General features: G+C 40.3%; 1 protein-coding gene across 1 annotated transcript; it reads left to right on the top strand.

Moving 5' to 3' along the window:
• The first annotated feature begins 1387 nt into the window (after positions 1-1387).
• On the top strand, positions 1388-13870 carry LOC311148494 (homeobox protein Dlx4a-like). The gene is made up of 3 exons (XM_084185475.1): positions 1388-2026; positions 4586-4782; positions 13283-13870. Exons 1-3 carry the CDS (start codon positions 1690-1692, stop codon positions 13532-13534), a joined length of 786 nt encoding a protein of 261 aa, XP_084041601.1. The 5' UTR covers positions 1388-1689; the 3' UTR covers positions 13535-13870.
• The last annotated feature ends 1327 nt before the right edge of the window (positions 13871-15197 follow it).

Raw genomic sequence — 15197 nt, 5'->3', positions numbered from 1 at the left:
TTAATTCCACCGAATAGCAGACGTTGGAATATGATTACATAGCCTACAATATGAGGATGAATGGTGTACCATAACGACTACAGTATTATTTTTATTTTCGTATTACTGTGTAGGCTAGTGTGCAGACCTAATACTTAGGCTATCATAATTATTAAGGGAGTCTCAGTCCTGAACCGTTAGCTTCTGCGCGTTGCTCAATTGTTACCAAAAGCAGCATAGGCTAGAGCTCTGGCATAGGCTATATGACTACAGGTTGACAGCAACCTGTGGCATTTAGACTTGTGACTGAATTACATAAAGTGACGACTCTAAATGTGCCATTTAGGCCTAGAGCGTCTTCGGCGCTACATCCGTCATGCGCTGGGCCCGGGGCCGTTCAAGTTGATATCTAACGTCATCCATCTGTCTGCAACCTACAGACATAGATAACACTTGACCGACTATGTAATGGCTTCCAGTTGAATGTGAACGTCTTCTTTCATCACGGACTAGATTGATGGCTAGGGGCAGCCTCCCATCCTTCTTCAGAAACTATCATTAATTACAACTCGTCCTCTCACCAAATACAACCTCCTAAAGAAGAGTTGCATTTTTGTTTAAAGAAAAACATGATTAGTGTGTGTTGTGTATGTTGTGTGTTATACAGGTGCTGGGAAAGTATGTGTATGTGTATGTGTGTATGTGTGTGTGTGTGTGTGTGTGTGTGTGTGTGTGTGTGTGTGTGTGTGTGTGTGTGTGTGTGTGTGTGTGTGTGTGCGTGCGTGCGTGTGAGTGTTTTATGTTTTATCTTGATGCATCTGAGCGTTTTGATCAAGTCAAATTTACAACCACTGTGTTGGGCTTCTGTGCCCTCCCTGGAGTTTAGTCATGCGTAGGCTAAATCACGCATTTGGCGCCAGATGTAAATGAAATGCATAGGCTTATCATGTAGCTATGTGTATTGCGTATTAATTAGGTCTGTATACATATATAATAATTGATTATCCTATGGCCTAACTTGTGCGCAAAAGGTTTGTCCTTACGTAAAAACATCGCTGGCAAAGTTGTCAATTTGTTGACCATTTTTGCAAACGCTAAAAGGCTACATAACTCAATCTAAACATGCTTGGCATTAGATTTGCCTAGTTAATATCTGTTACAGTACATTTTACATTTTAGTCATTTAGCAGACGCTCTTATCCAGAGTGACTTACAGTTAGTGAGTGCATACATTTTCAGTAGGCCTATCTTCTCATTTAGTACAATTTTCTCAAAATTCTGCTACATTGAAATGTCTTTGCTGCCCAAACTTGAAGACTGACTTCATGTAGCTTGTGTTAATCAAGTTAAATATGGTTTGGCTTCGAGGCAGTATGACATGATTAGCCACCGCAACCAATGAGCAGGCGCGCTCGTGTATGCCAAGCGAGGTAGCAACAAGTCTAAACCATATGCACAAAGTGTTCGGAGAAACAGTGCAGGTTTTCCTCTTCTCTTTTTTAGAGACGATAAAATATAGAGACGATAAAATAAAGGGACTGCGTAATTTAGAATTTAGAGACAACGGAAGGATTTAGGAAATACCCTCATCACTTTCGCTTCGTGCTCTTGGTGTTTTTTTTTTTTAGGTAGTCTAACTTGCCTACTCAGTGGATATGCATCGGTCCCATCTGTAGCACTCTATGGTGCCCTTAACTGCGCCTCGAGTTTATGGACCCCCGCTCAATGATGACTATGAGTTCATTGTCGGACAGTCTGGTTGCTTCTGATCCCTCCAAATCGGCATTTCTGGAGTTCGGACACGGCTATCCCGGCCACCAGCAGCACTCCCCCAGCTTGTCCCACAACCACTATCCAGTGCACGGCTTGCATCCCGTCGGACCCTCGCAGCACGATAGCCCCTTTTCTTCCAGCGCGTCATCCTATGGCCGCCCGCTAGCCTACCCTTACCACAGCACGGTAAGCGCACAGCACCCAAGTGCCTACCTGCCATACCAGCACAGTAGCCACAACAACGGTCTGGGACACACGAGAATAGAGGAAACAGGTACGTTTTAAAAACATTGGTGTTGACATTTTGGAGTTTGTTCAATGTTTGTTGCCATTTTCAAGATTGGTTACAGTGGCGAAGGATATACGAACGCGATTGACTTCTAAACTTCTAGAATTGGGCACTTATATAGCCTACCTAAACCATATCAGAAGCCTACAAATAAACCACTAAAGAAATATAGGGCATTCATAACATATAACAAGCAGCATTACGCAAACAGTGCTCGGACCTAAAGGTGTTATCAATTAATAGGATAGTCATTTGCAATACAAAACGCCATTGTTCCCATGTCACATATGTAGTCTAAAACACCTGAGCTCTTCTGAAAATATTTTTATTTTTTAGGGTCAATAGTTTACAGGCTACTGAACCTCGAGATACATGCATGGACAAAGCAAGGGACTGTTCTCCTCTCAAATGAGGGGAAAAAACCGAGCCACTAAACATTTTGTCATGTGGTCTCCCACAAAGCACAGGGCCCAGACAAAACATGTAATCTGAAAGCCATTTGTCTTTGATGATGTTATTGCTTCTGTGATCCTACATTACTTAATTGATATGTTAAGAGACAAATACCCGCATAGGACTACTGAAAGAGTCACTAGTCCTATTTGGAGTGTGAAGCTGTTTGTGACTAAAAGCTCGAGGACATTCAGATAGGAATATCAACCAATAGGCCCAAAAAAATCAATTATGATGAGGGTAGCTCGCTTAGGGGTTTAGCAGCGTATTTATATTTACACAACATAAAAAACGTTTGCTGTAATCGGCAGGGAATGTCATCCATCTTTCGTTGACTGACTGTGATGTCTCCACTGCACGTTTGGGAATTGCCATGTTTATCAACTCTCTCCAGACACTGAAAAGGACAATTTTTTACCCGCGTATTAGGAAAAGGTTTGTGTGGCTATCTTACAGGCATTTCGTGTGTTGGCCATGTTGGAAAGTCAATAAGTATTTAAGGCCCCAGATAATATAAACTGTGTTATCTAGTGGAAATCTCTCAGTCATTTACTGGTTGCTAAAATTCTACACTGTTCCCTCAATTTCACTGAATAGTGTGTGAAATATATTTTCAATAACAACAAATGTAGTTTTTTCTCGCTGTTTTAAGCTAGTGGACCAAAACAAAAGAACAGTTTCTGATTAGTCATACAACAAATTGGCCAGTGTTGATTTTTCAGTGTAACATTTCTAGTGTTGATTCAGTTAATAACCAGTGTTAAACCAACACCTCACCCATCAGTATCATATTTCCCAGCATGCTGTATTGCAGGTAGATTTTTAGAATTGTTTGTTTCAATATCTATGTTTTTGCAGGTAGATTGATTGTTGAATTAATCATATGCTACTCAAATATAAATAACATACATTTTTCTAAATTAATCCAATTTGTTACTTGGACTTATTGTACCCGTTACTGAAATGGTAGTTCCAGTTTATATGGTTTAGGTAGTCTCATATCTTCATCTACCTGACCCAGGAGTCATCATTCTGAATGCAGGTTGCGGGTGAATAGAAATTCAAAATGTTGTCTATCCCCTGTTGATTTAACACTGGAGAATTGGCTGTGCAGTAGCATGTCATGTAAGGCCTATGAGTTTATGTTTATTTGCTATTTGAATGGCAGGCTTAGAATTGAAAAGGGACAATCAAGATTCAACAGTTCCAATGCAACTTATTCCACTCAAAAATACAATACAATACAACTTTATTGTCCATTAGTTACAGCAAACAACATAAATGTGTCTACTGCTCATTCTCATCTGCCCCAAACAGCACACATACAGTTGAGATGAGCACAGGGTCAAGCTGCAGTTCAGCACCTCTGGATGGAGAGCATGTTGTTGGGTTAAGGGCCCAAGCCACCCAATAGTAGGGGAATGTCTTAAGGATGTGAACCCAGCAACCCTCCAGTTGCCAGATCAATTCCACTAGTTTTTCCAGTGCCCGGCCCGGGATTCAAACCGGCCACCTTTCGGCCACAGGTCCAACTCCCTTAGCCGTTGTGGTACCTACCTCCTACCTAAATTCTCTGCAATTATTGTTCAACTTAGCAAATCAAATCTAAATCTTACGCCCCTGTAAAACAAAAAGTGAGGATTAAAGTTAAATCTCCTAATGCTATTTCCTTGGTTGTATTATAAGGATGGATTCATACAGTGTCATGTTACTATGAACGCCTTGTGGGGCCTAACGCAGCTGTTTCCCTAAGCACTAGTTGGTATGCGCAAACTTCATAACAATGGGAATCATTGGGAGCAATATGCAGTCATTATATTCCTCATGCTCAATGACCTCTTTTGCAACATGAGGTAGAAAAGAAAGTTGAGCTCTTGCCCATTGAGGGCAAATTAAATGGCATAAATTAAACATATATTATTTATTAAATGTATGATTATTATGATTATGATTATGAGTATTGTTGTTGTTGTTGTTGTTGTTGTTGTTAATATTGTTATTATTATTCCAAAAGTTCTGACCTCAATGGGACTTCCTGGACAAATAAAGGTGAAATAAAATAAAAATAAAAATGTCTTCATCCCTTTGAAGAGCTTGAGAAGCCAACCACGGTGATCGAGAATGGAGAAATTCGACTGAACGGAAAAGGGAAGAAGATCCGAAAACCTCGGACAATCTACTCAAGCTTACAACTGCAGGCGCTCAACCAGAGATTCCAGCAAACCCAATACCTTGCGCTACCTGAGCGGGCCGATTTGGCAGCAAAATTGGGACTAACTCAAACGCAGGTACATATTTCGGTATTTTGGGCCAATTTTAGTAGTCTATTTCAGTTATTTTTTACTGATATAACTGTTCAATAAGGTGTTTATTACAAGAGGCTCTTCAACGCACAACCATTTTTGTGTCAGTCTCTTTTTAAACGTGGTCTGTATAGGTCTCAATAGTTTGAATAGAATGAATGTGCAAGTATTACGCAAAGGTGGCAGCAAGTGAATAATTCCTATAGCCTATTTTTTACTCGAGTCGGACAAAATGTTCCTCCTTTGTAAGCATCTCATCTCACAAGGTGGTGAGAAGTTTAGTCAAAATGCAATTAGTCAAAATGCATTACATCAACTCATGGTGTTAAACTATATAGCATTTCAATGGCATTACTTCAATATGAGCAGGGTTGACATTTGATTGGGCATCATAATTAGGTGCATATTGTAACTCAACTTCCTGCATGTCATCTGCCTGAGGTAGGTTTGCTCCAGTTTATTTAGAGAAATAAAACCCAAACTCAAGAAAAACGTAACAGTTCGTATAGTATATATAAATATTTTAGGGAATGCATTTAAAGAAAATAAAAAATGGAGAAAGGTGCATTTTGGCAGTGCATGTGATTTACCTGGAGTGCGGGACAGAAGTGCAAGTTTGATTAAATCCAACCCATAAAAGGCCAAATGTCTCATCAAAAATGAGAATGGAGCCTAATGTTATGGAGGTATGTAATTTAAGGCTTTGAGAATTTCCACTAAAAGTAGTTAAAGTGTTGACTCTTCCGATGTTGTATTATTTAGCATATAGGAGAAGACACTGGAACATTATGTTCCTAGGTAACAACCTCCATTAGTTTGATGTCCTGCCATGTTCATGGAGGTGTTAGCCTACTCTCTCAGCCTGTAACGGATATTGTTTCCTATCATGAGTGTGTGGCACACACACTTTCATGAATATTTGAATGCAACATGAATGCCCTTGGCTTCAGCTGGCATGGCAGTTCCCTGTTGGCAGCGAGACGAGGCAGCAGAAGAGCATGGTGTATCACCGTCCTGTATTACTGCTACTTGTATCACTACTGTGTTTCTGTCTCCTACTATTACTTACTTACTCATCTGGGCCTGCATTCACTATGGCCCGGATTCCTGGACACATACAGTGGGGGAAACAAGTATTTAGTCAGCCACCAATTGTGCAAGTTCTCCCACTTAAAAAGATGAGAGAGGCCTGTAATTTTCATCATAGGTACATGTCAACTATGACAGATAAATTGAGAAAAAATAATCCAGAAAATCACATTGTAGGATTTTTTATGAATTTATTTGCAAATTATGGTGGAAAATAAGTATTTGGTCACCTACAAACAAGCAAGATTTCTGGCTCCCACAGACCTGTAACTTCTTCTTTAAGAGGCTCCTCTGTCCTCCACTCGTTACCTGTATTAATGGCACCTGTTTGAACTTGTTATCAGTATAAAAGACACCTGTCCACAACCTCAAACAGTCACACTCCAAACTCCACTATGGCCAAGACCAAAGAGCTGTCAAAGGACACCAGAAACAAAATTGTAGACCTGCACCAGGCTGGGAAGACTGAATCTGCAATAGGTAAGCAGCTTGGTTTGAAGAAATCAACTGTGGGAGCAATTATTAGGAAATGGGAGACATACAAGACCACTGATAATCTCCCTCGATCTGGGGCTCCACGCAAGATCTCACCCCGTGGGGTCAAAATGATAACAAGAACGGTGAGCAAAAATCCCAGAACCACACGGGGGGACCTAGTGAATGACCTGCAGAGAGCTGGGACCAAAGTAACAAAGCCTACCATCAGTAACACACTACGCCGCCAGGGACTCAAATCCTGCAGTGCCAGATGTGTCCCCCTGCTTAAGCCAGTACATGTCCAGGCCCATCTGAAGTTTGCTAGAGTGCATTTGGATGATCCAGAAGAGGATTGGGAGAATGTCATATGGTCAGATGAAACCAAAATATAACTTTTTGGTAAAAACTCAACTCGTCGTGTTTGAAGGACAAAGAATGCTGAGTTGCATCCAAAGAACACCATACCTACTGTGAAGCATGGGGGTGGAAACATCATGCTTTGGGGCTGTTTTTCTGCAAAGGGACCAGGACGACTGATCCGTGTAAAGGAAAGAATGAATGGGGCCATGTATCGTGAGATTTTGAGTGAAAACCTCCTTCCATCAGCAAGGGCATTGAAGATGAAACGTGGCTGGGTCTTTCAGCATGACAATGATCCCAAACACACCGCCCGGGCAACGAAGGAGTGGCTTCGTAAGAAGCATTTCAAGGTCCTGGAGTGGCCTAGCCAGTCTCCAGATCTCAACCCCATAGAAAATCTTTGGAGGGAGTTGAAAGTCCGTGTTGCCCAGCGACAGCCCCAAAACAGAGGAGATCTGCATGGAGGAATGGGCCAAAATACCAGCAACAGTGTGTGAAAACCTTGTGAAGACTTACAGAAAACGTTTGACCTGTGTCATTGCCAACAAAGGGTATATAACAAAGTATTGAGAAACTTTTGTTATTGACCAAATACTTATTTTCCACCATAATTTGCAAATAAATTCATAAAAACCCTACAATGTGACTTTCTGGATTTTTTTTCCTCATTTTGTCTGTCATAGTTGACGTGTACCTATGATGAAAATTACAGGCCTCTCTCATCTTTTTAAGTGGGAGAAATTGCACAATTTGTGGCTGCCTTAATACTTTTTTCCCCCACTGTATTAAGCCTTGTCCTGGACTAAAAAACAGTTTAAATTTTGATTCTCCATTAAACATGCTTTTTAGTCCAGATCTAGGCTTAATCTGTGTCTGGGAAACTGGCCCGAGTCTCAGAGTAGGCGTGATGATCTAGGATAAATGTAGCCTTTTAGATCATAATAAATAAGATTATGTACAGGGGGAACCTGATTCTAGATCAGCACTCCTATACTCTGACGCTTTATGAATACGGGCCCTGAGCTTGAGGATTTTAGAGGTAACACCCCAGTCTCAGTCATCTCCTTTAGCCTATACAGCGCTTCAGTTTTAAACCCTCACTCTCTCAGCCAAGGGGTTCCTTTTGAAACTAACTCCTCACTTCTCACCAAGCGCTGTTTGTCTGCCAAGGGAAGAAGAAGGGAGAGGGGGGGTAACAACCGCGGCCATTTTGTCTGTCAGTAGGAATAGAGGAAGAGAGCTTAGGAAGTTATCGCGTCACGTTTTGTATAAATATTGTGAGGCCCAGGAAGTTTTGGGGTTCCCAAAATGAGAGAAAAATAACTGCAGAGAAAGAACAGACTTTGGTAGGACTACATTATTTTAAATGTCTAACTTTGGGAGAGCTTACTGCTTTCAGACAGCTAATCATTCTATACTTCCTGAAATCTAGATATCTCCGTCACTACGTTTGCCTAGGGACTTAAAAAATACTTCATGGCTAATCCAAAGGGAATATGGGCTCTCAATGCTGCTTTACATCAATTGGAGTAAAGATGGTTTTTGGCATATCGACGGATATGAAATGCATTCATTGATCCTCTGTGGTAAGAGACCATTCTGAGCCCGTAGAGGCTGTGATGTGCTGCTAAGAGAGGAGGCCTTAGTAATCCCATATAAGTGCTCCACAACAGATATCTGAGAAAGCGTCAAGAGGTGACTTTTTGCAAGATGAGCACTTTTTACATACTTGTTGTGTGGATATGACATCAGTAGCCTATAGCTTTGTAACTGGGGGTGTCAGATAACTAATGTCCTCCAAAGCCTTTTCAAGTGGATGGCATTACACTGTGGCTTTCTGTTTTTGTTAAACACATTTCTGCAGGGTTATGCCAGATGTGGTATTACAATAATCGGTTTAATGTGCAATCCTTAAATGGATTAAACCACCCTAGACTATAGCGCTTACAGACGATTAGAACTACAGTATTGTGACCCTCCCATTCACAGACACTTGACTTCACTGTTTCAAAGACATATACATTACATCAAGCCAGGACTTTCTTTCTTGAAAACAATACTTTTTTAAAAATCTAGTTGGAGAGATTTTCATGTATACATGCATCTGAAAGTTGCATTAATTGGGACTTTAGAGACAAGATATGTCTAGTATATAAAGGACACACACATGCGGTCATGGCGCCAGGCCACCAACCAGGCCTCCTTTTCTCTCACAAAATTGTACCCCTCTACCCCCACTACCCCTCCCTACGCTCATCTTTAAAACTGCACTTACCACCTTTCTCCTTTTTTTCTAAGAGAACTTTAGCCAAACATGCTCTCTTTCATTACTTCTTCATATCTATTCAACACCCTCTTTCTCTCTCCTATAAAAAAAAATCTGGCACCCCCTTGCAAAATTATCCGATATGCACTGAGTACACAAAACATTAAGAACACCTGCTCTGTGTATCAAGAATGGTCCACCACCCATAGGACATAAAGCCAAGTTGACACAACTGTGGAAAGCACTGGAGTTAACATGGGCCAGCATCCCTGTGGATGCTGGCCCATGTTGACTCCATGCCCTGACGAATTTAGGCTGTTCTGAGGGCTAAAGGAAGGGCAACTCAATATTAGGAAGGTGTTCCTAATGTTTGGTATACTCAGTGTATGTATATGCTAAATATGAAGAAGCACTTCTCGGAACCTCTCTTATATTATGTTACCTGGGAGGAGGCAGGAATTATTGATAAGGGAGCTATTGATATGGTCATATTGATAAGGTCATATTGATAAGGGTCATCTTGATAAAGGAGCTAGATGTAGATAATGGGGATCTAACATTGCTCTGTTGGAATCACTTGTGTCCTCCGGCCTTCTATGAGCAGCATTCACCTGGCAGATTATGCGTAGACCTTTTTGCACCAGAAACACTCACCACCACTCGCCAGTCACCACACATTTAACTAAGGAGAGTGGTTTCCCCAAATTGTACGGTACACACATTGAGGTTTAGTTGGATATGTGGGACAGGATTTTCTAGCATGATTTCTTGAACTACCTAATTACCAAACATTTCAGGGGAGGGAACGGCCAGCAGGGATGTAGCTCAGTTGGTAGAGCATGGCGTTTGCAACGCCAGGGTTGTGGGTTCGATTCCCACGGGGGGCGAGTATGAAAAAATAAAATAAATAACAAATAATGTATGCACTCACTAACTGTAAGTCGCTCTGGATAAGAGCGTCTGCTAAATGACTAAAATGTAACATGTACTGTAACAGATATTAATATGTATAGTTTCAACAGCTGATTTAAGGATGTCCCCCTTTTGAAAATCAGTGTTTTTGGAGTTCTTAGATTTAGTTGTAGATCCCCAACCTGCAAAGTTTATATTTATTCTTATTTCTCGTGTGTTTTTTTCTAGTATTACATTATTATTGATTATCGCATTGTTGGGTTTTGAGTTTGCAAGAAAGGCATTTCACTGTACTTGTGCATGTGACATTAAAACTTGAAAGACAATATTATCATTCTGTCACAGAAAATTATTTATGTGAGACTTTGTTTTTGTTACATCTGCAAGAACTGTTCATTCCGTTGCGGGCATGGAATGTGATAAACCATTTTTATTAATATACCCATTTAGTCAGTGTTAAAATACAGTGGAGGATTAACAGTGGGTTAAAAACAAATATAAATAACATTTTAACACTTATAGGGGTTCCCACATTATTACGTTTAGGCGTATGGGAGTGTCCTAATGTGTTTATGGGAGTGAAATATGTTGGTTATTCACCATGGCCCTACTCTTTTTGTTTTCATGTTGATCAGAACTGACCATGTGTAGGCCAAAGGCAGAGAAAACAACGTAAAATTTAGCAGCGTTGTGGACTCCAGTCACATGACTTGGACTATTCGAGTCACATGACTTGGACTATTCGAGTCACATGACTTGGACTCAAGTCTGACTTGAGTCACAAATTTGATGGCTTGAGACTCGACAGAAACATTAAAAAAACTTGAGACTGGACTTGGACTTGGAGCTTCAAGACTCGGAACTCGACATTGACTTGAAACTGATGACTTGAAATTATCTGGCCAGGTTTTGTTATGTTTTGTCACTCATTTTGTGGCACAGAGTCTATGTGGATTACGCTACACGCAGCCAGAGACAGTAGCCGCAGCATCGCCCTTGCAAACAAAAAACTGCAACAGATTGGCTTGTGAAACGCACATTCAGCACTCTGATTGGACCAGAAAATGGTCAATCAACACAGGCAGGGTGCGCTAGCGGACAGATTGATGATTTGCTGTACAGCTATAGAATCGGGTGCAGCGCCAACGTCAAATTGTAGGAAGAGAGGATTGAAATCAGGCAATAGCGGTGCGTTGGTAAAATCACTGGGGAAGCTAAGTCGTCCCCCCCCCCCCCCCCCCATCCATGGTTCTGATTTCTGTGTGTTCGCGTTCATGCAAGTAGAAAAACTTGTTGACTCACCCTGCATGTAGAGGAATGCCAATGCCATCCTCTTCTCTTTCATGTTGAGGAAACGGTCTATAACTCTGTTATACAGTACACACTTTTATTTTTTGTTGTCCTAGGCTACCTGGCTAAAATGCTTGCTCGCTAGCCTAACGTCCATTCATGGGCAACGTTAGCTAGTTAACATTAGCCTTCTACATTTAGCTACACATTGAACTTCAATCCTCTCAGGCTAGGGGCACAACAATGTATGAATGAATGGTTGGATCAGAATTGCTGTTATAATCATTGGCCAGTACGGAGAATTAAGTAAAACCACAAGTCCAAATCCCTATCTCCATCCATGGCTAATTTAGGAAAGGGCCAATTTTAGCTAGCTGGCTAGCTAGCCACCGGAGGACAACAACACAACAAGATGCACAAATTCAAGTTTTTCTGTCAGTGACATATGCTCTCAATGGGATTTGACAGTAGTGACGCCAAATCCAAGCTGGCTTCCCTTGACACTTTTTTTTTGGTGCGCCAGGACCATTCACAGTTGAGCTCGCTCAGTTTAGCTCACCGCTGATTGGCTAATTTTTTATACTTTCTTTGTCAAGGGAGGCCAGATGCTCGCTGACTTCACTTGCCTTCAATGCTATGGGCGGCAACAATGTCAAACTCGTTTGGACCAGACAGCATCAGATAGATGGCCTACACGTAGAGAGACAAAGGGCCGCTGTTTTGCTTTCTCCTGTGAGATACATTCAGCCTCTTGCCAATTGGGTAGGCTAATTGTATGGTCCATGGGGCTAGGTGCTTATATTATGTAGGCCTACCTGTTTGAGCTCCTGTTAGACAGATTCGATTTAATTTCTCAAGGGGAGGGTGTACAGTCTTGCACTCTACTGGTGTCCATGCAGATAGGACAGGTTAAGCCTGATACAGATGCTATTTCTTTTGGGCTATTGCCCGTGTATATGATATGGCGCTTTCACCATTGGATCACCAAGACCTAATAAATCTACACTCAGAGCACGTCAACCTGCCTTGCCATCAGCTGATTTCATGCCCTTACCACAGCTACAAGGTCCATATTTTACAATTACATAGACTAATAAAAATATAAGGATGATTAATGGAAACAGGATGCACCTGAGCTCAATTTCGAGTCTCATAGCAAAGGGTCTGAATACTAATATAAATGTCATTTTTTATTTTTTATTTTTTAATACATTTGCAAAATTTCTAAAAACCTGTTTTTGCTTTGTCATTATGGGGTGTTGTGTGTAGATTGATGAGGGACATTTTTTTAAAATCAATTTTAGAATAAGTCTGTAAGGTAACAAAATGTGGAAAAGGGAAAAATGTAATTAATTCAAGACATCACAACAACAGTAATCCTGTCATCAGCGTGTTTAGGGTGACACTCTTGGGCAGATCTCTTATTTTGGTCAATTTACGAGCCCTTGCGAAATGTGGGCTATCTGAGCCATGTTTTCCACTCATCTCCACAATCAATTGCAATTCATAATTAGATTTTACTAGAGCTGCTTTTACCACGCTGTGGGTGTTGCGGTTACATAAACGTCTCACCAGGCTCTCTCCGTATCAAAATATCTCTTTAAATTCCCTACACTGTTCGTATAATGGGGAAAACAACCGTAAAGGAATGCCAAACGTATTGCTTGAGTGGTCTGTAGTGGGGTTTACAGTTAATTCTCCTGGCAACCTGAACCCACCCACCAGCTTTATTTTGTCTTTCTTGTGAATGTTCTGTTTTTAGTCCAACGTATTGTCTCATATGGAAAATATGTTTATTATTCCTTGGCGCTAACAATGCAGTCATATAGCCTACAGTTATAATTTGAATAATTTAACGCTCAATTTGCCAGCATGCTGGCAACATGCAAAGGTATATAACAATATTATCCAATAATAATTATATTAACAACAACAATGAGACCATGGATATTATAATTCAATATTATTAATATTATAGTAAGTACTGAATAGACTAATAATAATAATGATAATAGCTTATTAATGATGATAACGATTATAATAATAGCCTAATTGCAGGCTTAATATACTCAATTGTATTTCTTGTTGCAGGTTAAGATATGGTTCCAGAACAAACGCTCCAAGTACAAGAAGATCATGAAGCATGGCCCGGGCGGACCGGAGGGAGAGCACCTGCACCCTGGGTCATCCGGGTCTCCGTGTTCCCCGGGGATGCCTCCACTTTGGGACGTTTCCATGGCAAATAAGGGGACGCCTGCGCACTCTGGTGGATACATGAACAATTTCGGACACTGGTACCCAAGCCACCACCAGGAATCTATGCCGAGAACTCAAATGATGTGACGGGATGTGGGACAATGGGATGGAATTCTATCCGCTCTCCTCAACTGACTTTACTCAATTTCAACATTTAAATTCGTGTTTCTCCTCCTCTTGTACATGAACCGCGTAGCCTATCCACTTTTAAATATAGCTCCAAGCTCCAACTATCACATTAGAGACTTTTCATTTTTTAAACGGCCGTTTAAAGGTATTTGTTTGAATTTCATCCGAAGTTTTGCCTTACAATTTCTTGGACATTAAGAAATGACTGCACGAATTTTGCTTGGAGGCCTATGTGGATCTGGATTTTGTATGCAGTTCAGTTTAAAATAAATTCTCAATAATATCTATTTTTACGAAACAGTCATCCGAAGATCTCACAAGTTTGAGCATGAAAATGCCTAACCCCGTCCCCATGAGTTACAAAGCAATCTAAGTTCAATTCAAAGGTTTACATTTCACCAGATTTTTTTAAATGCAGTTTGACAGTAACAGAGGAAGGGAAAATGCATGGAACTTATTTATGTGGAGGAAGTTTTTACGCAATCTAGAGGTCCTTTTATATATATATATATATATATATATATATATATATATATATATATATATATATATATATATATATATATAATCATTTAAATATTTGATGCAAATACATTAATTCGGTTAGGCATGAGTTTCTAATTATTACTATTATTATTATTATTATTATTATTATTATTATTATTATTATTAGTAGTAGTAGTAGTAGTAGTAGTAGTAGTAGTAGTAGTAGTAGTAGTAGTAACCTATTATTATTATCATTATTATTAAAGTACATATCAAAATATGCCAAAAGCGCAACAAAAAAACGGACTTCTATGGCGCAATAAAACTAACATCTCACATAAGAAACGTTAATGTCTTTTACCCTAAAACATCTGGACAAGCAATAGAGGGTACTATTTTAACATTGACAATGATTTTATAAAACGGGCATGTCAATTAAAGGTAATTTGGGACATTCCAACAGTATAATTACCAGCAATTTGCAGGCAACAAAATATCCCTCTCCAAAACTGAAAGTCCATAGGAACTAATAGGAAAAGGACAAGGAGCATCCATCGGCTGTTGCGGGTCTAGAAGCCAACGGAATCGTCATTAACCCAAATTACTTGCAGGTGTAAGCTAATTGTAGCCTATCAGCAGTCCGACACGAATAGCTGAAAAACGAGAGGCAAAATATTTTTTTCAGTATAGGACTAACTATTGAGCACAGAGGTGGCACCACAGGTCCCAGAGTGGTATGGCGAAAAAACAATTCTGGGGCCCGTAGTTTTATCTTGATCTGGTAACCTAACCACGTAACACTCAATGCCTAATACGGTATGACATGATTCATCTCTTGTAAAAAGGTTTAATATGGGCTGTGTTGGGACCAGAGTTTTTCAAATCAGGTCACATGGGTTTAAAAAACTCCTGGAAAAACTCCCGGCTTTGGGGAGGATGAAAACCCCGTCAAACTGCAGCAACCTTGTACTTGTTCATATCTTAATTATATTTAAAAGGACTAGGGGGGTTTCCTATACACGTATACGGAGAAAGCAACATGATTAGACAATAAAATACACAGGGCTGAGCTTGCTTTATGCATGCATATTTGCATCGCGTAGTCCTGCCCTATGCAACTGTAGGCCAAATAAAA

The sequence above is a fragment of the Coregonus lavaretus genome, assembly GCF_964263955.1.
Source record: "Coregonus lavaretus genome assembly, chromosome: 2".
Taxonomy (NCBI): domain Eukaryota; kingdom Metazoa; phylum Chordata; class Actinopteri; order Salmoniformes; family Salmonidae; genus Coregonus; species Coregonus lavaretus.
The sequence above is the reverse complement of the archived record's forward strand: the minus strand, read 5'-3'. Positions and strand labels throughout refer to the sequence as shown.

Coding starts and splice junctions, on each gene's coding strand:
- LOC311148494 (XM_084185475.1), top strand. CDS start 1,690: ATGGACCCCCGCTCAATGATGACTATGAGTTCATTGTCGGACAGTCTG. Junction 2,027..4,585: donor CACGAGAATAGAGGAAACAG/GTACGTTTTAAA, acceptor ATCCCTTTGAAG/AGCTTGAGAAGCCAACCACG. Junction 4,783..13,282: donor TGGGACTAACTCAAACGCAG/GTACATATTTCG, acceptor TTCTTGTTGCAG/GTTAAGATATGGTTCCAGAA.